A 22,579-nucleotide genomic window follows, 5' to 3' on the forward strand; every position below is an offset into this window, starting at 1 on the left:
TTTACTAGCGTTCCTTAAACATCTCGTATGCTTCTCCAAATGCCACAGTTGTACTATTAGGTGGCTCTGCACTGAGAAGCCTCTAGTCTCCACTCAGTTACTTCAGTGCACCCATCTCAGACAGGCATGTGACCAAAAACTAGGTTGAAAACGTAAAATAAGGAGTTCGGCTGTCAGAATTACGGTAACCAAGTGATTTCATCTGCCTGGGAGAGACCCTCAGACAGAGCTGCTAAATTATTGAAGGAAGGAATGATCCACATAATGTTAAATGCTGAAACTATATAAATAAACTAAAGCTAACCTAAGGCTTGCAGCAATTTACATCACTACAAAATGTGAAAAGAGAGAGAGAACAACTAGCAGAGAGGGGCGTAAAATGAATAATACATGGCTGAGAGTGAAAAAAATCAACACAGTTTCAGGGGTGCTTCAAATTTAATTCAACACATGAGCATCTGCCACATCAGCACTAAGATTGGACAAGCAAAACCAGAATGATCACAGTCAAAACGACTGCTATGAAAATGGAAACTCGCCATGAAAAATCAGGAAAACACGGAACTGATTAAACAAAATAATGCACATGCCAATTATTGCATCAGTATTTACACAGGAAAGCATTAAAGTAATTCGTAAGAGCATAAACAGGGGGGAAAGAGAATAGAGGCAGCATGGTTCCTTCATTTGCTGCAAATCTGCTGCACATGAAGCCATCTGGCCACTAGAGGGCCGAGGTGACCACAATGACGGGACGGTTGCTGCTTCCATGTTGACAAAGCAGTACATGATTTTAGTCAGAGCCCAGATGGGACCGCTGGGTTCATTCTACAGTGCATCTTTATCTACTAACATGCACATTCTTTACCTTGGATCCGACCAGCGTGTAAAGCCACTGGACTGTTTCATTGTGAGATATGAGGCCGTTCATCCCGTCCACGTACAGCATTATCTGACCAAGAGCTGCAGAGACAAGAGAGGAAGACAAAAGACAGAGATGCGGTTTGGTTAATCTTCTGCAATTACAGTTGGTGTTTTTGTCTTTCCTCTTTAAACAATCCATCATATTTGTCTTGCTCAACTTAAAAAAAAGTACAGGCTCGGTCTGAATGTTTTTGTATGTGTGTTGGAAACTTCAAATCTCAGAGGAATCTTTACCATGCAAAGCAGGTGAGCTGCACTATGGTCAGAAGATTAAGAGATAATCCTCTTTTCTTCCTGCTAAGCAACATTGCTAAGAAAAATGCAACACAAATAAGGTTTATTATTTGATTATTAGCTATGAGAAGCCAGCTTAGTCTCTCTATATGAGGAATGTCTGAAATATCTACATTTACTGCTTCTGGAAGAGACTTCAGCCCACACTATATAACTCTGGAATGTGCCTTGTTTTCATACTTTTGTGACCAAAAAATGTGCAAAATCACATTTGTTTTTCTGTAGCACACACTCACAACCACAAATGCGCCAACTCATTGTACCGTTAGCGAAAGGGCACAATGATATTCCACTGATTACAGTGATTAAATCAAGAAAGACACACTCAAAGTGGAGATAAACCTTTTTAAAATCTCAACAAGTGAAGATCTAAACTTGTCCACTCATGCTTCAAGCCAGCGGACACGACCGAGCAGCGGAAATATCTGCGTCGCTGGATGCTGACATGACTTCTATCTGTAACAGGATACATAAATAAGAGCATAATAAGAGCCACGGGATCCCAACGGGGGGCAGTATAAGTGTAGGGCTTCTGTTAAAGAAGGAGGTTTGGAGGGGGGTTGGGGGATGACAGAACAGGAGTGGAACAGACAAAAGCACCATTTAAATAGGCAGTCTTTTTTAAAAAACAGCGTCTCAGCGGCTGTCCACACTCAGGAAGTCGATGCTTTCATACAGAAGAACCACAACAAGATGAGCTCAGTTTGAACCCGCAGCAAACTTTGGATGATACATTGGCTGACACGAGGAAAAGAGCTGAAGCAGGAGAACATGTGAACTCTTTGAAACATTTCTGGAACGCCTGTTTGACTATTTTTTTGGTGGAAGTTACGGTTTTGGGGGAGAATTTTCCGAATAAATCACAATATTCCTGCTTTTCTCAAACGTGATCAAGCTCAGATCTTTTACTTGCAGACCAGGTGCTTTGAAACAGTATAAAAGTAAGGAACTGACAACTCAAACAGACTTATTAGATTCTCTTTAACAGAAAGCCATCTAATCTCCTGTTATTGCGCCAATACAAAAGAAAATGTATGAATTAAGTCAAAACCCACATCAACTTTGGTTTCTAGGGTTAGGGGTAGAGGTTAGGGTAAAGAACTGACAGCTCAGTAGATATTGAATTCCCCTACGTAGTAGACCATCAAATCTCTTGTTATCATGTTAATACATAAGAGAATTTTCTGAATAGGTCATAACATACAGCAATTTCGGATAATACATTAGCTGACGTGGTGAAAAAAGCTGAAGTAGGAGAACATGGGAACGCTTTTGAGGGTCCGTTTTACTTTTTTTTTTTGGTGAAAGTTTTGGTTTTAGGGGGTAAGACTTAAAAGAATTTCCTGAATAGGTCATGACATTCCTGCTTTTCTCAAACGTGATCTAGCTCAGGACTGACAGCTCAATGAAAATTGAATTCCACTCAGTAGAAAACCACGAAATCTCTAGTTGTCGTCTTAATACATAAGAGAATTGTCTGAATAAGTCATAAGGTACAGCGACTTTGGATGATACATTGGCTGACACGAGGGAAAGAGCAAGGAAAAACATTGTTGGAGGACCAGTTTGACTATTTCTTTGGCGGAACATTCAGTTTTGGGGGGTAATGCATTAGAGAATTTTCTAAATAAATCATTACGCTCCTGTTTTTCCTCAAACGTGATCAAGCTCAGAGATATTTTAGTAGCAGACAAGGTGCTTTGAAACAGTAGAAATCTAAACAACTGACACAAGCTGACATAAGGAAAAAGCAAGGAAAATGGGGGGGAAAAAATGGTCCTTTTTGTCGGCAGAAGTTACAGTTTTGGGGGAAATACAATGAGAAGTTTAAAAATCAATAACGGCGTTCCTTTTTTTCTCAAGCATGATCAAGCATAGAGGTAAAATAGTAGCTGTATTACAAAAGCTAGTAGACCAGATGCTTCAAAAGAGTAAAAATCTATGGATCTGACAGCCCAATAAATGTTGAATTCAGCTTAACAGAAATCCATCAGACCTCTTGTTGTCATGTTAATACATAAGAGAATTTTCTGAATAAGTCATCACGTACAGCAGGTTTGGATGATGCGTTAGCTGACACGAGGAAACGAGCTGAAGTAGGAGAACATGGGAACTCTTCGAAACATTTCTGGAATGCTTGTTTGACTATTTTTTGACAGAAGTTACAGTTTTGAGGTTTAAAACATTAGATCATTTTCTGAAAAATTCATGACAAACTTTGGATACGTTTGGCTTTCTCTGTTTAAAATTTGTACGGTCATCACCTTACAAGTGCTGTGACATGACATGTTGTGAATTGGTGCTATATAAATACAATTAAACTGAACTCCTGCTTTTCTCAAACATGATCAAGTTCAGAGATGTATCAGACTCGGTGGTTTGAAACAGTAAAAAGCAAAGAAACTGACAACTCAATAAACAGACTTATTAGATTCTCCTCAACAGAAAACCACCTAATCTCTTGTTGCTGCGTTTCTTATGACATGTGATGAGAGCCTGCGGTTTCTGTCATACATTTTCCCTCTCTGCCTCTCTAGGGGCATGAAAATCGTGCATATGCTGTAGATAAGCCAAAATTCCCAGGTGCAGCTGCTGCGTGTACGCGGTTCGTGCGAGCAGACGCACGAGTGTGCGTGTTTGCTGCTGCAGCGACAGTTCATCTTTTATCAATCAGGGTTAATTACTCACAACATGTCAGGCCAGAAGCATTCCTAACAGTCCTTTCCTGCTGCGAGCTCTGAGGCCGTGTGTCACAGCAGTCGGCAGCACGGACAGCAGGCCACAACAGAATGTTATGAAAACATGATTAACTCCTTCACAGTGCCACCCAGCAGCAACTGCATTACTTTGTGCGGGACGACTGCAGACAGACGGGAGACAGCAGTACTGACATGATGTACAGCTGGTTTAATGAGCCCACAATGGATTCCTGGAGCGTGCCGTTGGAAATAAAGAGTGACTAGCGCGTCTGAAATAACGCATTACAGTAATTCTCTCCACAAACAGTTGCAAGTTTAGCTGGATGAGTAATGATGCCTGGTTTCAAATTGGAAATGCAATATTATCACTGCACATTTTTATCTCTCGTGTGCACCTGTGCAATGCACTTTTAAGGAATGTCCACTGAAAACAGAATAAAATAGATGGCCTTAATGAGGCTTTTTTAAAAGTGTCATTACACAACATGAATGTTCAGCTGCTGACAGGTGAGACGTTATCACCTTCCCACAAAATTAAATGACTTTTAGATCAATGTGGCATGTTATCACAAGGCATTCTTTCAAAAAAAAAAAAAAAGTACCACACAGAACTAGTGGCTCCTTTTTAAACTCAAAATAAGAATGTCACTATTATATGTGAATTTAATCCAGCGAGAAGTTAAGAAACAGCAAAGATATTCAGTTATGCACCGCACCAGAAACCACGCAATCGTTACCTTTTCTTCTCACATTTATTAAAAGTGCTGCTTCATGAAATTATTCACTACCAGTGGCCACTTATGCAAAATTCCACTTAAAGGAACAGAAACCACACGTACTTAACAGTTAGATAAAATGATACTGTCACGGTTTCTAAAAAAATGTAATTTCCTTTCATTATGGGCAGCTGTCAGTCTGGTTTGAAGGAAATGTCCACTTATTCTCACTATGATCACCTGTATGGACTACAATGGAGCTATTTTAGACACATTTTGATTAACTTAGTCATTGTCTCTTCAAAATTAAGTTACCTCTGTGTTGCAGTTTGCTTTAAAAGTGTGATGAAATCATTAAAACTAAGTACGCAATTTCTGGCCATTGTTGGCTCATTTTCACCCACTCTGGGCTCATTTTTCACCACAATATAAAGTCCTGCATCTCTATGGAAACAGCAAAACCATAGCTAGAAGTAGAAGAAAATTAAAAAGTCTTTAGTGTAGACTGACAGTTATGTCATAAATCATTCCAAAACCAAAATAAAAGTTCAATTTTTCTGATTAGTTATTTCGCAAAAATTGCAAAAACCTGAAATCCGCATGAAGAACATTTTTCCAAGCACCAAAACTGGAAAACAGATTAACTTCGTATACTATAGATATTTTGCTGCTTACATTTATATTCTGTTTCCAGGCTTTTCTACTGTGAAAACACAGTCTACAGCTCAACCTCCTTCAGACTTTTTGTCACGCAATGGTTGGTCACAGCTGAGTCACCAAAGGCTTCGCTGTTGCACAAAGCAGTGTAGAATTTTTAGCTTTTACCGAATCCGTTCATCTTATTACTTTATTTCTATACTTTTCTCTTATCTGCTGAGTGAGCAAAGGTTGCAGCTCAGCCGAGTTTAGCTAAAATGTCCCTGAATTTCTGGTATGTGACTGTTTGTTGTAGCAGAGTAATTCATGGCTTCACAGTTGCACCAAGAAGTGCAGCATTTTTAGATTTTTAAAGAAACTGGTTAGTGCCAATGAAACATTTTGTTTTGCAAATGTTTACATGAAACATGAAGAATACAGTCATTTTGATGACGTTACGATTTTAAGCGAAAAATGTAGCAATTCTGGTGATTTTTGTACAAAACAACATGCCTGTTTCAGAGGGTTAACTGTGGCATACTTTCCCAGTCTTGTACCTTTATAAACAGCCAAGACTCGGGGTCCTGAACTCTGGATTTATTTTTAACTCTCCAACAGACAGTCATCAATAAGTTTGGAAGAGGGTTAACAAGAGGAGCATGTGAGTCCAGAGTCTGCATTGATCTGGAGCCAAAAATGTGGGCCTCCATTTAAATAATCATGAGCAGCTTTACAATACCTCACAGAAAGTACAACAATAACATTGCTGGGTCCCTTTGCATGTACATCACGTAATAAGATGCTGGCAGACAATGAGCTGCCTTCAAAGCTCAGTGATTAGAATTTAGATGCTCGCCATTATGGGGGGAAGGTAGCGGAGGAGGAGAGATTTAGCTTAAAAAAAAAAGAAACTTGGAAGTGTTCAATGAGCAGCCTGGCATCTGCACAGCACTCTCACACTCAATTTCTTTCAATATGTAACACCCACTGGCCTTAAGGGCGAATAGAAGCATTTGATTGATATAAAGCTGCAGAAGGCGAACCACAGACCTACAGACAGGAGGAGACAGACCCCCGTTCCTTCAGTCTGAATGAGAATTCTCAGAGAACTTAAACAACTAAGGTCTGGTGGAAGTGTTTCTTCAGGGCCTCTCCCTCTCATAAACCACAGCAATTATCTTCCACAGCCCCAGGAATGTGCAGGAAGGGCTGCTCCGTGACCACTACGGAGGTGAGAAGCACTCTGAGGTCTGGGAGGCAGCACCAACACCGGCCAGCTGACTCATACGTGGACATTTAAAAAAAAAAAAAAAAAGCTCATCGAAAAAGATGCGAGAAATGGGGAAAAACAGCTTACCTTCTACAAACCTGTCCACCACCCCCCCGTCTTCCACTTACCACTCTTGCCCCCTTTGGTTTCATTTACATTTTGGAATTTATCTAAACTGGGTCAGCCAAACTGTCTGTCAGCACACAACATTTATTTTACCACGACTCTGGGATGGAGCCAAATCTCCATCCCCATACAGCGCAACTTAGAGCCCTCTTATCTTGTTATGCTCTGCATTAGCCAGAAGCTGCACTCACAGCGCTGAAGTGTGCCTCCCTTTACCCACATGAGCTGGCTGTGCTTCACTGCAAGGTCTGGCAAGGACTTTTTATGTACATTCTTGCTCCATTATGTCACTATATTTTTAGTAAATTAAAAAAAACCTCAAACGTGGATTTTAGTGCTCACACTGGTTTCTGGGAAGCGACAGACTCACCTGTGGATTCACTTTCTTTCATGCCCTCTATACCGGCGATCGTTACTGATAAGTCATCAATAACATATTTTCATCAAACATTTACTCTCAGACATGTGTTTTTCACGTAACATGTTAAATATACAATAGATTCTGCCCACATCCTTCCTTCCCTCAGTTAAGTAAATATTTAAAACAGCTATAATCAATAGTTTTATATTAACGGCGGACCGCATGACTACTTGTTTGTGAAAAGGGTCGCGTGTCGTGATGAACCCATGGAAAAAGTCTCGGTTCCTTTTCGCTCCAAGGAGCTTTATAGTGTCTTTTTAAACCCTCTTTTTTAACGACCTGCTACTTCACGGTTTTGGTTCGCTCTCATCAGCACTGCTTATGGCAAAAAAAAAAAAAAAAGCACTAAATCCCCAATGATCACTGCCAGCTTAGTACAAAAAGATACAGCTCTCTCTCTCAGAAGAAATGCATCAGTAAGAGGTGAGCAAAAATTGGACTTAAACACCAAATAAATGCTACAACTGCACTGTGTATACTGATCGACCACCTGTCTAATATTACAAAGATCAAAGTAACATCCACATAAAGGCCACAAGCCGGGATTTCCAAGCAGAACACTGCTTTGTAACAACAAATGTCATTCATGACAAATAAACACCTGAAAGTAAGAAATAGAGTAACAGACATCAGCCTCTTAATTCTGTAGATGCAGCATGTAAAGATTTACCATTATTCACTTTTAATTTTCACATTTAAGTGAAATCTTGTGAAATGACCTGTCAGTAGTTTAAATATTGCTGCAGATGTGTGCTTGCTCACTTTGAGAGTCCAGTGTTCCAATTTTCAAATATGTGAGCACATGAGTGTCCACTGTATGATGTAAATTTCATCATCTAACCTAATGCCGAGGTGCCTTACTTCTCTCTAACATCCAGCAAGACATCAGCTCCACTAGTTGCAAAAAGAAGTCTGATTAAATAAAACTCTCCTCAAAAAACCGACATCTCTCTTAAGTAAACATATTCCTAATGAGTTTATGATCTCAATTAGGGAAGTGTAATACATAACACACATTTGACATATTGTAGATTAGCTGTAGTGCCTGGTTACACCACCAGGTGAAGCTTCTTACTATTACTTTTGCAACCAGAGGAGGCGAGCAGTAGCCTAGCCGCGCTAGACCCATGTACTGAAGACGCAAGGGTCTAGGACCGCTCGACAGGGAGGGAGGTGGGCTAAAAGGTTGTCTATCAAATCCCTCTGCAGCAATTGGGTAGGTATACAACCAATCAACGCAACAAATAGGCTGACGTAGTTCCTAGAGCGCCGGCGGATTGTGGCTAAGTCCCATTAGCTTCCCAACCAGCGGAGCCAACTGGTATGTTAAGGATTTGCCATATCCCGTCGGCATAAGTCCAAATACGTCTTTCTTCTCAATGAAACACTTTAGTGCCGTCCTTTGTTTATCTTTCAAGTTGAATTTTAGCTTCAAATCTTTAAGGGCTGTGGCCAAAGCCGAGTCGAAAGACAACTGTTTATTGTGTCTGTCGTCACTTAGTTACGCCCGCCTTCTGACTCTACACTTCATGGTGATTGGTCCGGCCAGTTTTAGGAGAATCCAGCCTCGAGCCTTATGGAGGGTAACTAGACCCACCCTGGCAGAGAATTAAATTTGTTGCCATGGGTTGTCTAGCGCGGCTGGGCTAGGCGAGCAGTGTCGTGTTGACAAGCCAAGAGCATTTTTTGGGTTTAGCAAGTGAAGGGACACCATGACAAAGACTTCTGTCATCCTTAATGACATCCAACCTGTGCATGTGTATTAAATCAAGTTGGGATCAATTAGGATATTGTTCCTCTGTCCCATAAATATATGTAACGGCTACTTTTACAGCCCACATCATGCGACTGTGGCATAACCAGCAATATCAGTGCATGACAAATAGAAGGAATAGAATTCATCAATAAATTACTGATTGATACTGCTATATAAATTAAGTAAATCGTTTGAACATGTGTGACGGTGGATGTAAACAAAGGATTGGGTTTAGATTCTTGCCAGGACCTAAATCGCAAGTTCAAAACTTTCTGAATCCAATATTTTGTAAATTATGGTCCAATTTAGAGTAAAATAGATGACAGAAGAGGTTATATCTATCAGTCTATGGTTTAAATAGTCTAATGTGCAGTCATGGTAACAGTGATACGAGGCTAATCAACTTCTCTCCTCCAGCTCAGTCAGTCTGCTAGCATGACTAAAAATGTATCTGTCCTCATACCAATTTTATTTAGCAGAATTTAATGTCAGTAAGAAAAAGTAATGAAACCGTATTTAATGATTAGGCTAAAAGCTGACTGATTTCCTTTTTGCTACTGACATTTCTCATTACTGCATTCATGCCTCCTAGCGGGGTCCTGATTTAGAGTCTGTCTGCCATAAAAAGACAAGTTTATTAGTCAGCTATTACTGTATATGAACTGGATTAAGACATGTTCGTGGGTTATGTTCTATTTGCTAGTCAGCTAATCACCCAGACCATTAGAGCCAGACAAACTGCCTCTGCCAGAACTATTCCAGCCACCGAGCCGACTGCCAGACTTACATTGAGCCCCCGTACAGTAAAACAACAGGGGGATGCTTCCATTTTCAGACCTGGATATATGTCTGCCAGCATTCGACACAGTTTACTGTGGGCTGGAGCCCAAACGAATTCCCCGTAGACAAACAAACGCACCTAATGGAACAACAGCACGAAGTAAGGAAGGGGAGGCTCTTTGGTATTTGGCTGAGCAAGCTCCAGTCTACAGGCACTGCAGCCCTGATGAACTGCTGCAGTGCTGAGCAGTGCACAGCTGAGTAGACTAACAGAAGGAGAATAAAAAAGGCTAAAATATGCAACATTTTCTGTACTTCTTCTCGAAGAGGTGCTAAAGAAATTTGGGGAAACTACTCGAGAACAATGAAGAACTGGATGACGTCCAGCAGATGAGGTTTTTGCATCCCTTCCAAGTGGGGAAGACTTTGGCATAAAAGCTGCTCCATGACATCCACCCACTTGTAAAGCGAGCTGAAAGATGAGCTGCGGTAAATTCTTAGTGCTCTTAAGAGAGCGGTGGTGTGATTCGCTCTGCTCCTGGCCAGTCACACACTGAATTCAGTCCGAAAAAACAGTCAGCTTACAAAAAAAAAAGAGAAAAAGAAAAATCGCTCATAAAACCCCCCACCTCTAAAATGTCGAGGATTTCAGCCTATTTGCCCTGAGTGCTACATTACTGCAAAAGATTTATTTTTTTTCCAAATGATAGTTTATGTATCTTAGACGGCGAGGTCAGAGATGATAAAATAAGAGCTCGAGAAATGAACCAAATCAAACATTCTTAAGACATAATTGGCTTGTGTACTGAATTCTGTTACAGTAAAACAGGCTCCGGGACGGGGTTGTAATTCCACTGCCCGTGTGTTTGCTTAGGTTAAAAACTTCTGCAGATGTAGGGCGAAGAATAAGTAAGGGGAGGCGGAATATAGGTCAGGCAGGTGGGGTTGAATTGGGTTCAGATGCAGGCTGTCTGCTCATGTGAGGGCCGGAGGGCTCCGACACTGAGCGAGTGGGATGTATTTGGCTCCAAGTTTAACTGAAAACATAACAGGTTATGCTGGTGAAGGATTTAAAAATGACAGGTTGCGTTGCCTTTTTGAAGTGAGTATGAAGCAGTCTATGGGGTTGATGTTTGAAAGCTTGTGATTTAATCTATAAAGAGGCCACGCTGGAAACAAAAAACAAAATGTTGCCTGAGAGTTGGAAGCTTGTTGGCTGAAACCATGCCTAATGCTCATTTCCTAAATTTCCTTTGACCAAGAGAATTTATCCTAAAAGAGAGAAGTCTTAGACAGGTACAAAAGCCAGATTATGTATGAAAATATCACAGGTTGTCCTCAAGAAGACAAAACCTTACATGCAATTTTTGGTGGGTGACATGCAGAAACAACCTTAAAACTGCAAACTTTAGGTCACAACCTGCATTAAAATGTGACTAAATGAATCCATGTCACCACAAAGAGTAGGTAACGTGAGTGAGTGTTTTTCAGATTGAAAAAATTTGCACAAAGGGCCAGCAGCGGTGGCTGGTTCAGAAACATCCAGGAGACTGGGTGGAAAACATGCCCTTGTTCCCGAGGGATCTCATTACAAACCAGGAGTTCAAGTTTCTATTGGTACGATGGGGGCATTCCTGGAGAGCTCCTTCTCCCTCCAAACACATGTGTGTGTCAGCAGTTCCTGTGTTTCCCCTCTCATATTCCCATTCATCCTGGAGGAATTAACAAAGCACCGCCTTATCTCCTCCTAAACCTACACGATTACAAAAACAAGGAAGTGATTACACCAATAATAACCAGAACTGCGCTGCATATTGATACCAAAGTCACACGGCTCAGCACAGACAGAGTGGAAATGTTTATCCAGACGACGGGCCATCGTAAAGGTCTCCCTCTCCAGTGCAGACGACCTATAACGCAGCCAGACAACACAATACACGCTGTTTCCAAGCGGAGCTTCCAACGCTGCTGTTAACCCAATCATGGCTGCTTTTTCACTCAGAGCTCAGCACAATAGTCAAAACATTGGTCCAGAATCTAAATTAACGCTTAGAGCCCTGGGCTGTTTTCAGGGTCATTTCACTACCTTTAAATTCGGGCTTTTATTTTGGTAATTTTAAACACCAGCCATATACAAGCTGCATCTTTCTTTACTTCCAAAAGTCTACACACTATCCAGATCTTCCATCACTTCACAACAGATGCAGTTTTTTTGTATCAAGAGTTTTCACATGTATCTTCATCTAAAATGCTGTCAGTAGAGATAACTTTTCATAATTGCGTTGTTCAGATAGTACAGACTCCGGTTATATCAGAACCATGATGACAGGACACTTTACAGTTTTCAGTTTGGGAAAAATATGTGCTTAGTGCGTGATGAAACTAAATTTTTCAAATTTATTCACAAAAATGTTCACATACATGTTTCAAAACCACATCACTCATTGGCGCACAGAGAAAAACATAGTATCATTGGACAGTTCTGCTGTTTATTTTGATATGCAGCAGGCTGTCGATATGAAACTAGAAGAACTTTGTGACTGATTATTAAAGGTTTTTTCACTGCAAAATAAAAGTTCTGCTCTTCTTTGACAACACAACCAGAAGCATGGTTATGTTTTATGTACACAGCCTGCAGTTCAGCCCAGTTTAGCTTAAAAGTTTGTGAATTTTCATCAAGTCACTGTTTGTTGCAGCTGAGTCACTTATAGTTTCACAATTTCGCTGAGGTGTGATGAATGTATTTATTTTTTGGATTTTTTTTTTTTTTTTACAATATCTGGGTACTACAAAAGCTTTAAGTGTTTAAATGAAACAAGGAGAATAAAGTGAATTTAATGAAATATGACAATTTCGAGGATAAACTTATTCCTAATGTAACCATAAGTTACACATGATATGTTTAAGGACTTTTGGAAAGATGAAAATTCACAGATTCATCCCAGTTTCTAGCTCTGAGAAATAGTGAGCTTTGCGTATTTTATTTTTTTCTTTTAAACATACTGGTTGTTTTTTTGTCCAGCCTGTAAAAATATGCAGACTTTAACTATTCCTACAGCGGTTCATCTCAATTCAGTGAAAAAGGAGTTTGCAAGATTTTAATCCAACCGATCCCCACAGCAGCTGCTACAGCTACAAAGTAGGAGTAGAAAAGTGAAAATTCTCCACTGTTGTGTTTGGATCACACACCCTCATGATGGTACACAGATGAAAACCGCTGCGTAGATGTGTCACTTGACTCTCCGCCCTGCTGATCTGCACACAGATAAAACTACAGCCAGAAAACGCCACAAGGACTAAAAACAGTTCCAACAAAAGGGTCTTGTGTTTCAGGTGCACTTGCAGCTTTGTGAGAAGTGCTGCCCTCTAAAGTTACCGCTGTGTGACACTAAAAGCCGCACAGGTCCCAGACAGTTTAAGAGGCAATGAAACACTTGACTAGAACACATCTCCCTTTTCCCCACTGAGGCCGTCTGAGCACTTCCCTCTGGAAACGGGAAAGTCAAGGTGCTTCAGCTTATGGCATAACAGCCGTGTCATTAAAAACAGCAGCTCTTAAAACGGTAGCAGGAGAGAGACACACGAGAGAGAAGGTGAGATAAAAGCTGAAAAAATGAAATATAGGCATGACTTATTCCGTACAGTAATACTTCACAACAAGTCCTACTGCGAATCTGTTAAAACCATAAATTTGCAAGCTATAGCATGTAAGCCTGTGTATCATAATACAGCATGTGGTGAGATATGGCCCTCTGGGTATGAAGAAAATCCACGCCGTGTTTAGTGTTTTCCAAAAATGTACCTGAAAGGTGTGTAAAAGCCAGCTCTAAGTTCCCACAGATCAAAAACTAAAGCTTCACTTCCAATTTGTTTCCACCGTGGCTTAGAGATGGCAAGTGTTGTGTCAACAGCAGTGTGCAGACAGAAATGGCACGGCGCACACAGGGAAAGCGTAGCTAAAAACATGGCTTATGGCGAGGAATGTCAACAGTGGACATTTCAAAGCGGAGAATAATTACTTCAAGTCGAGTGTAATTGGTTTGTCTTTAATCTGCCCTCTCCGTCTGATGCTCCCATTTTTTACAGTTACCAATTAAACACGGTCGCTGCCTTTTGTTGTTGCTCTTATTATAAATTCTGCAACTGGAATGGAGATCCAGGAGGAAACCTTGTGATTTGTTCTCCCAACTCATCTCCCTGTTTTGCTCATGATAATTAGTACCATGGGGATCGCTCCCTTACCACAATGAAAAACTTTGAGCTTACTGCTGGAACTTCTGACCTTTTAGCACAAGCTGCTTTTATTTTAGGGGCTATGGAAGCACTTAGTGTGCTGTCAACAGTGGTGTGTTTCTATGTCAACCCGTGTTATTTGGTAGGTTATACATAAATGGAACAGAAAGTCCTGTAAAACCGAATGGCACAAAAGCAAATTTAGGGGGCACACAATTCAAAAAAAGTCTATATTTTGCAGGGTGTGTGCCTGATGTATCAGCAGTACTTTACTTCCAAAGAAAGTCTCCAGTATATGCAGTTTAATTCTTAAACCTCTACTAAGGTTAAATTGTATAAATTAAAGCTGATGTAGGCAGTATTTTGTTGGTGTCATTGGGCAAAAAATCCATAATAACCTTCCAGCTAATTGTCCTGCCCCACCATGCAAGTAGACCAAATTAGAGCAGTTTTAAGATGGAAATTCTCAGCGATGGTGTTGACTGCTAGTTTTGCTTATTACACATCATCCAGCATATTAAAAAAAGCACCATATGAGAATGTAAGCATGTTATGAAAAGGCTTCACTGTTATCCAAGTCAGTATTTAAAGCTGGGGTATGCAGTATTTTGGTGGGTCATTGGGAGAACTTTCCAAAATAACCTTTCAGCTTGTTGCAATTTAAGTGTTCATGGACGAAACTACACTTCTGCACCTCTTCCTTTCTCTGTTTTCAAGCTTCAGAAAATCTAGTCTGCGACAGGAGATTTGGGCTTGTCACCCAGGTTAGGTGACAGTATAAAAAGGAAAAGAGCCTATTGTTAGCACTCGATGAAGTGCAATGAGAGAATCTATATTAGAATTTATTAGAAAAAAAAAAGAAAAGAAAAAGGTGATTCCATCCCACATTATGTGCATTAATTCTTCATGGAAAAAAAAAGTCAAAATCACCTCAGGCAAGCAGAAACTTTTTTTTTTCTAAAAATGTGGAAGCTTTTTTCAATTGGCAGTTTCAGTTTCTATTACTGCAAAACGCATATAACAGCTGATATGAAAACATGGCGACAGACTGCACCTTTAATTCATGACTTAATGGAAACGTGCATGGAACTAAAAGACCTATCATTCCTAAAACTAAATTCTCCTCTCACTGGCAATCAATAATAGTGTTTTCTAGAAGACGTGTACAGATATGGCATTGATTCGACTTTAAGGACTTTTGTCTTCCCTTTCCCTAACCATCTATCTCATTTTATACTGATTTGTCGCTTCTATTTTTTCTGTGACACTTAAATCATGTGTCTTGACTAGTATTACGGATGCGTAAGGGCTAAGGCTATGTAAACAAGGAAAACGTTAATATACTTAATATATCAAAATAGCACAAATCCATTTGTAGCTGTTGCAAACACTAAATGCAGTGTTCGACATAACTAGATTCATTTCATTGTGATGTATTCCAGCTACAAGTTTTTCTCCTTCATGTGCTAAACGAAACAGAAAAACTGTTTTCTTTATCAGTGATGAAATATTTCGACTCAAAGAAAAACCAGCATCCATTTTTCATGTTTCAGCTGTAAAGCCAAAGAATTTGAAAGCAGCTAAAATGTAAAGCAAATGATTTTCAGTACATTTTCAAAGAGAAATAACCTACGAGACAACATTCTTAGCTACGGAAACACACATCCTGAGTTTCCCCTGAGATTATCACTCCATCATTGAAAGATTTATGATTTCAGAGAGATTATGAATGATCAGAGATAGTCTTTCATGCACGAGGAACGAATGGTTCAAATGAATCCATCACCCTTTTGGCTCCTGTGTGTTTGCCGCGAGCTGTGAGGTTTACAGAAGGACCAGATGGCATAGGCACCTCTGAAAATGTGGCCTCACACCCTTTTCCTCTGATGGGGTGATAAAGGCGTACAAGCTTTCCCCTGAGCCAAAAAAAAGCAAAAGAAAAAGCACAGGTCTCCAAGGAGCTAAGCCCAGGTCTGGAAGCCCTCCGAGCCAGGTGTGAGGGGCCACAAAGGGGGGCCAAAGCCCAACCAGGCAGACCCAGAAACTACCCACATCTCTGAGGGAGCCCTAACTGGCCACAGACACCGCCAGGGCTTTGACAACGAGAAAAAAAAAAAAGAGTGTGAGATGGTGTAGATTGCTAAGAGAGCAGCCTGAACAACCATTTACAATGAAGGCAATGTTCCACCGAGCTCAAGCTGGGAACCTGTTGCTGCAGAAGAGACTGGTGTGCACGTGTGACTGCCCTTTTTTAAAGCACAAAAGATTGATTTTTATTCATGAAAGAGATTGTTTTGTCGGGAGATTTTTAATGCACACCAGACAGATGGGTTCAAGGCCACATTCCTCCTCCTTTTTTTATTACTGGGCTCAACTTGAAAGACATTACCGCATTAAAAAAAAAGGAAAAAGAAAAGAAAAACCCACATTAGAAGCGATCAGTGTTTGATACCAAACAATTACCACAGTGGGTTCGCTTTCCATCTCTCTTCCTCTTTTCTCTCTCTCTCCCTGTGTGAAATTTTCAGGCAACTAATTCACTCCCCTCTTGGGATTCCTCGTGACATAGCTCCTCTTGGAAGTCATCAACAGTAAAGCAGCCAGATACAGTTCTGACCTGTGCATCTGCGTTCCAGCACATGCTCGGCTTGTGTTCTCCAACACATGGCTCACAAGGGAGGGTGATCTACTACGCTCCACATTTCCTCAGCTGGTCAGGAGAAAATTAGGTCAGGAGTTGAAATGGGTTAAAGGGGCTTTTGGGAGAGTGGTAGTTTGGTTCTAGATTCTCATGGTGATTGTAGAGAGATACATGGAGGAGGGTAGGGGTGGTGGGAGGAGGAGGAGGAGGAGTAGTAGTTCAGGGGTGGAAATTGAAGTCTGCAAAGATGAAGCAATAAATTAGCACATGAAAGAATAAGAAGAGCCCTGCAGAAATGCACTGACACACATGTTTTATCTCAATTCTCTAGAGTGTGAAGGGGAGGGAGAAAAAAAGAGGGGATGGCACAGTGAGTAGGAGTGAACAGATATGAGAAGTGGTCTCATCGCTCACGGCAGAATGACACTAACAACTCTTGCATGTGGTCAGCTCTGAAGATTCCAAAAAAGCCAGTTGTTCTTCTCCTCTGTCATGTTTTGGCTATTTAACCCTCGTGATTTATCGGTCTGAGTCAGAGACCAGACCGAGTTCAGATGAAACATTTCAGTCGGATCCGAGCGTGCGGAGGTAGTCCATGCAGGGGTCATGTTCATGTTTAGAACCTGTCCAGGGGGCATCATCAGGACTTTGTCACAGACATCCGCCATTTGCGCTTTGATTCTTCTTCTTTCAGGAATACAAAAGGTCAACCATGAGCAGGTGGGAAATGACCGAGGAAGCATTTTGGGAACGTGATGCATCAAGTGAATAAACATGAAGGGTAGCATCTATTTGAAATGTGCAACAAAATTACAAGGGTCAACTACACTGTGACTTCAGTCTGTTAGCAAGAACAAAGACGAGGAGAAGCTTCAGAACTACACAACTGAAGTTTTACACTGAAGTCTGTAACTTTGGATCCAAAATCATGAGTTTGTGTCTCTATTTATTGTGCATTATATGTGGAAAACCATTTAAAAAGTATTGACAATTTAGCTCAATTGAACAACAAAACACACTCACAGGTTCTTTAGGAAAAAAAACTAAAAAGTATGCAAAATTACTCCATTTGTCAATGCATGTACCTGTAAAAACAGGAAGTATTGTTGGTTTTTAACATTTCTGATGATTCCTGAAGTAATGGTGTTGAACTTTTACTTTTGTTGGACAAAAACAACCGAGTCAAACTTAAAAATTGAGATATATCAACAATCACTTTCTTCTACATGTCTCATTTAATATTTTGCTGATACTATATGGTTTATAGCAATCAGCACAAATAAAAAGAAAAAACATTGCACTCCTTAGAACAATACTGAAGCCATTAGCAATTTGGCTGTGACCAACAGTTATGTGACATAAATTTGGGGACTTTTCAGCTGAAGTAGGTTGAATTGCAGGCTGTGTTTTCAGAGAGAAATAATTCATAAATGTAAGTAATAAAATATTTATACTATGTAGAATCACCTTTTCTCCCTCAGACTCGGTAACGACTGTGACACGAGTTAAAACACATTGATTCCAGGATTTTCAGTTGTAAAATTAAGAATCAAAGAAACTCAGCTTTCCTTTTTTTATGATTTATGCCATCATAACTGTGTCAAACTGCAAAGAAGACATTTTTAAGCTCACTCTCCTTCTATTCACTGTTGCTTCCACAGAGGTGCAGGACTTTAAAATGCACTGAAAAATGAGCCCACAGTGACTAAAAATGTGACAGGAGTGAAAAAAAAATGCTTGGGGTTCAGAGAGTAGATGAAGGAACCAAGAGAGGTGCTTGGCCTACACAGTTGGACTTTTAAATTTAAATCCATAAAGTTGGTTTCAAGCGTTTTACTTTTGTGCCAGCATTTCTGGTGCGTATAATACGTAGTAAACCAGATAAAGCTTTGATGCTGTGGCTCAGTTTAATTAACAGAAGTGCAACACACTATGAGGGAACACAGAAAGGAAAATAAAATCAACAAAAAAAAGAAAGAAATAGAGAGAAGAGGAAATTAGTTTTATGATTTGTAACATCCTGCCAGAACTTTTATTAGATGCTAAAGCATGCGTGAGCTGCCCTCTCACAGCAGGCTGCTAAACGCGAGCGACCTCTGATATCCCCAAAAACATGCAGCCCTTGCCCTTCTTCAACCCCAACACACATGATCCTTCACCTCTCCGACATGGGACGGATAAATTAAGCAGCTGCTAAACTTGGCCCAGCGTCCACATTAACCGTGGCACACATTTGGGTTTGTTTATAAGCTTTAAGTGTGTGAGTGTGAGGAGGTCATCAAGCAGAATCATTAATTTACATAGTTTATATAAACACATGTGGCCATAGATAGGTTTATGGAAAGAAAAGTGTTACGCGATTGATTAATAACATCCTCGTGTTGTAAATTGTGGGATGAGGAAAGAATGCTGTCGACTTATTGGCGCAAAGCGGTGCCGTTCTGCAGCTCACATACCCCTGAGGATGTAGTTCTGGTAGTTCTGGTCGGCTTCAGCTCCCACTTTTATCAAACACGTCAGCCCTTCGGCCACCACAAACTCGTGCACCAGGTCCTTGTCATCCTGGAAAGAGGAAAGCATTTAAATTCCATTACAGGTCATTAATATATATATATATATACATAAATAAATATATCATACAGAGCCAAAGACTCCGTTGTGTTTATTTTTTTATTTAAATTAGAGATTTTGTTTGGCTTTTTGCTTAAACCTTTGGGTGCGTGAACGCTACATATCATGCTGGGAAATAATAATCTGGAACCAGCTGTGGAATAGCTCACACAACTATTTCCACTACTTAATGAAGCTTTATGTGATAATCACATCAGTTGCAGAAAGCTCCAAAAACGTAGTCTTACTGTGAGCGAATTATATGGAGTTGAGCTCCAAAATTATTCATTTTAATGTCAAATTTTGATTTATACTGATTTTTCTTATAACAATAGGTTTCTCTCCATCACTCCGGTCTTTACTTCTTCCACAGATTCTCGATGGGATTCAGGTTTGGATTCTGACTGGGCCGCTCTAAAGGGATGATATTATTAATGCTTTTCCGTTAACTAAAGTTCTTCTGCAGACTGTAGAATCTTAATGTCATCCTCTCTTCTCATGATACCATTGACTGTTAAGGCTTTCTAGACTCATCAGCTGAAAAAACACCACTAAAGCATCCCATTCCTGCCATGTTTAACATCAGGAATGCTGTTCTTGGGGTTTAATTCTTCTCTTTTCTCATACCAAATGGAAACCATATCCTTGCCTGCAAATTTTCATCTCGTAGGACCACATAACTGATGACCAAAAGCTTTCTTGTCTGTCCAGGTGAGTTCATCTATGTCTGTCTTGGAGAAGTGGAGTCCTCTTTGGTTGGTGTCCATGGAGACCAGCCTTGTTCATTGTCTGCTCAAATGTTTGGCTCGAGAATTACTCCAGTTGATCAGGGTTACTTTGGTGGTGATCCTCTACCACTACACTATCATTCTTGCCATTGCAGAGGTCACTTTTGGCTTCCTACGGAACCACGTGAGACTTTTTCATGATGTGGAACTCCTTGTACTTTTTGATGAAGCTTTGCGCTGTGGCCACTGGCACTTAAAAAAACGCTTGGATATGACTTTACTGCCTTTTCCCATCTTGTGAGCAGCCACAATGTGCAAGTCTTTCTCAGCTCTTTGGTTTTAGCAATGACTCCCATTTGACTAGTTACTGATAGAGAACTATTGCATCAGCTGTGATCAATTTATAGCGTATGAGAACATTTAAGCACATGGTAGAAAACACCAGAACCATTTTAAACGCTATAGAAGCTCCACTGGTGACAGTTTCATTGGGTATGAACAATTTCAAACATGGTATTTTTAGAAATAGGGTAGAAAAAAACCATTGATATAGTTAACATTCAACATAACGTCTTACTTTCTTTTGCCACTTTTTGTGACATTTTCATCCAAAAAAGACTTTTTGGACAAATTCACTGCATATCAAAATTCTGAATGGACTTAATGCATTTATGTCTTTTGCACACAGAGGGAAGAAATGCTTGCTTTTCTTACTGCAGGGCAACAAATCTGCTAGACAACACCTGTTACACTTCACTGTATTATAAAGAGATAAAAACAATTAGCTGTAAATGGAACATCGTCCAACTTCTTTAGAACCTCCCTCTACAAAATCCTCAGCTGAACAAAACTCATCTTATATTTGTCATATTCAGCCTAAGCCAGTGCAAACGCATTGAACAAAACAGTCCGCCTGCAGCTTGCTCAACCGGAGTCCCGTTGCTTCAGCTTCACCCCACATTCTGCCCTTGATGACAAAACCATCTGCATTTCTCACACCTGTCGCCGACTCTGTAATTTAAGGCCGAGCATGAGAGCTTTCTGCAGGATTTACCATTTTCTGATACACTCTACTGTTCAGATGGGATGGGAAGGAAGGCAGTAATAAACACTGTGGGGTGGTCAGGGCTTCTTCTCTCCCAGGAGGAAGTCTAAGTGCTTCCAGAACATCCTTACTATAGATCTGTGATGGAGACTCCAGCCACTTGGCAATGAGTCTAAATATACAGGGGTGAACTAAACAGAATGAACAGGAGTTCTGGAAGTCTTGCACTACAGTAGTGAAATGTCCATATTAATATCAAGCCTTATTCTCTATAACTGACACTTTACAGAGCTACTCATGGTGTAAAAAGTGGGGTATTCTCATCTGTTCTGGGCCTGCATCAGTGTCTGTTGCACTCTTTTCCATTTAACTGTCAGTTAACCCTCCCCCTCTGCGACCGACTGCCCGCTAGCCCAGCCCAGTGTGCGAAGTATGACCAGACCTGAACGCTGCACAGCTGCCACGAAGGCAGACTCTCAGCAGCACAAGCCCGCCTCAGGAAAACACTGCTGTGTCCGAGTGGGACTACGCACGGATGAACGTGTGCACGCGACACATATTTTTCTTGCATGTTTCAGCGCACTCAAAGCCCAGGAAAAAAAAAGCAAGGCCATTATAAGATCACAAAGCACATTACAGTTTAAGAGAGATGTTCTTTAAAGGCCAGCATGAGCAAGAATCGATAAACAATCACCTGAAAAATCTGCTTGAGGGAAAAGAGGGCTCTCCGAAGCTCCCGTCCTGTTGAGTTGTAAAGTTTTTCTGTAAGGAAAGAGAACAGGAGTGAGTGGAAAAAACAAATTAGCTGACGTTGACACATGTGGTATCTGATGTTACCAAAGTTTCAGGATGACTTCTCTTAAAAAGGAATATGCGTTTAGTGTATGACTTGCATCATGTATGATGTTTTCAAATGTCTCAAATCTTTTCCTTGTGTCTACGTCATGCTCATATCATATTAAAGCAATTACCCCGAGTGACTAAATATGAAAACTACCCTACAAGAGGAAGAGAGAGAGCAAAAGAAAAGTCAGAGCAACTTCTGTGGACATCTGTGGAGAGTTAGGAGACAGAGGATGTTTCCTGCTAACAAAGCCTAATCTGTAGTTCACATAATACAAAGTTGTGGTAGAAAGCCAAAAATGCCACCACAACGTCCGCGAAACAATGCGCGCATTAATCAGTTATGGAAACTCAGCAGAGTAGTAAAGGAGAGGGATGATGGATGACACATGCTCCTGATGAAGGCGTACATTTCCTGCAACAATCCTTCACCCCGTGTGTGCAGTCTGAACAGTCTGCCAGGGAGTGGCAGCGTTGAGCGCAAACCTGGTCGCTCACTCATCACTGCTGTGTGAACTCTCTCTGACTCAGCAAAACCTGCCTGTGCTGCTGCAGATACAGCAGCACAGCAGCACAGGACAGTACAATGCAGAACAGAGCAGTGCAGCTCAGGACTCACTTTCTCAGCCCTTTCTCTTTTATTCGCTGTGATTTGCAATGACACTTTCTCCTGTTTTTGGCAGATACTTTGTAGCTTGAAGGTATGGTGGTATGTTTTAGTCATCAAAGAGCTAGCAGAAGATTGGCATGTACACAAAAAGGCAAATTGTTTCTCTTCTCAAACACACACACACACACCTCACACAAAGGCATGAGCACATTCCCAAACATGAAACCGTGAGAAGAAATGAGCAGAT

General features: G+C 40.6%; 1 protein-coding gene across 3 annotated transcripts in view; it reads right to left on the reverse strand.

Annotated features, from left to right (window-relative positions):
* fhod3b (formin homology 2 domain containing 3b) overlaps positions 1-22,579 on the reverse strand; it is a 121,431-nt gene that overhangs the window by 32,112 nt on the left and 66,740 nt on the right. For all 3 annotated transcript variants that reach the window (XM_051956556.1, XM_051956557.1, XM_051956558.1), the window contains exons 4-6: positions 21,574-21,641; positions 18,953-19,058; positions 869-963 (exon numbers count right to left, since the gene is read on the reverse strand). In XM_051956556.1, the coding sequence (XP_051812516.1) occupies positions 869-963; positions 18,953-19,058; positions 21,574-21,641 (269 nt within the window). The remainder of the gene's footprint in view (positions 1-868; positions 964-18,952; positions 19,059-21,573; positions 21,642-22,579) is intronic.

The sequence above is a fragment of the Acanthochromis polyacanthus genome, chromosome 12 (genome assembly GCF_021347895.1).
Source record: "Acanthochromis polyacanthus isolate Apoly-LR-REF ecotype Palm Island chromosome 12, KAUST_Apoly_ChrSc, whole genome shotgun sequence".
Lineage (NCBI taxonomy): Eukaryota > Metazoa > Chordata > Actinopteri > Pomacentridae > Acanthochromis > Acanthochromis polyacanthus.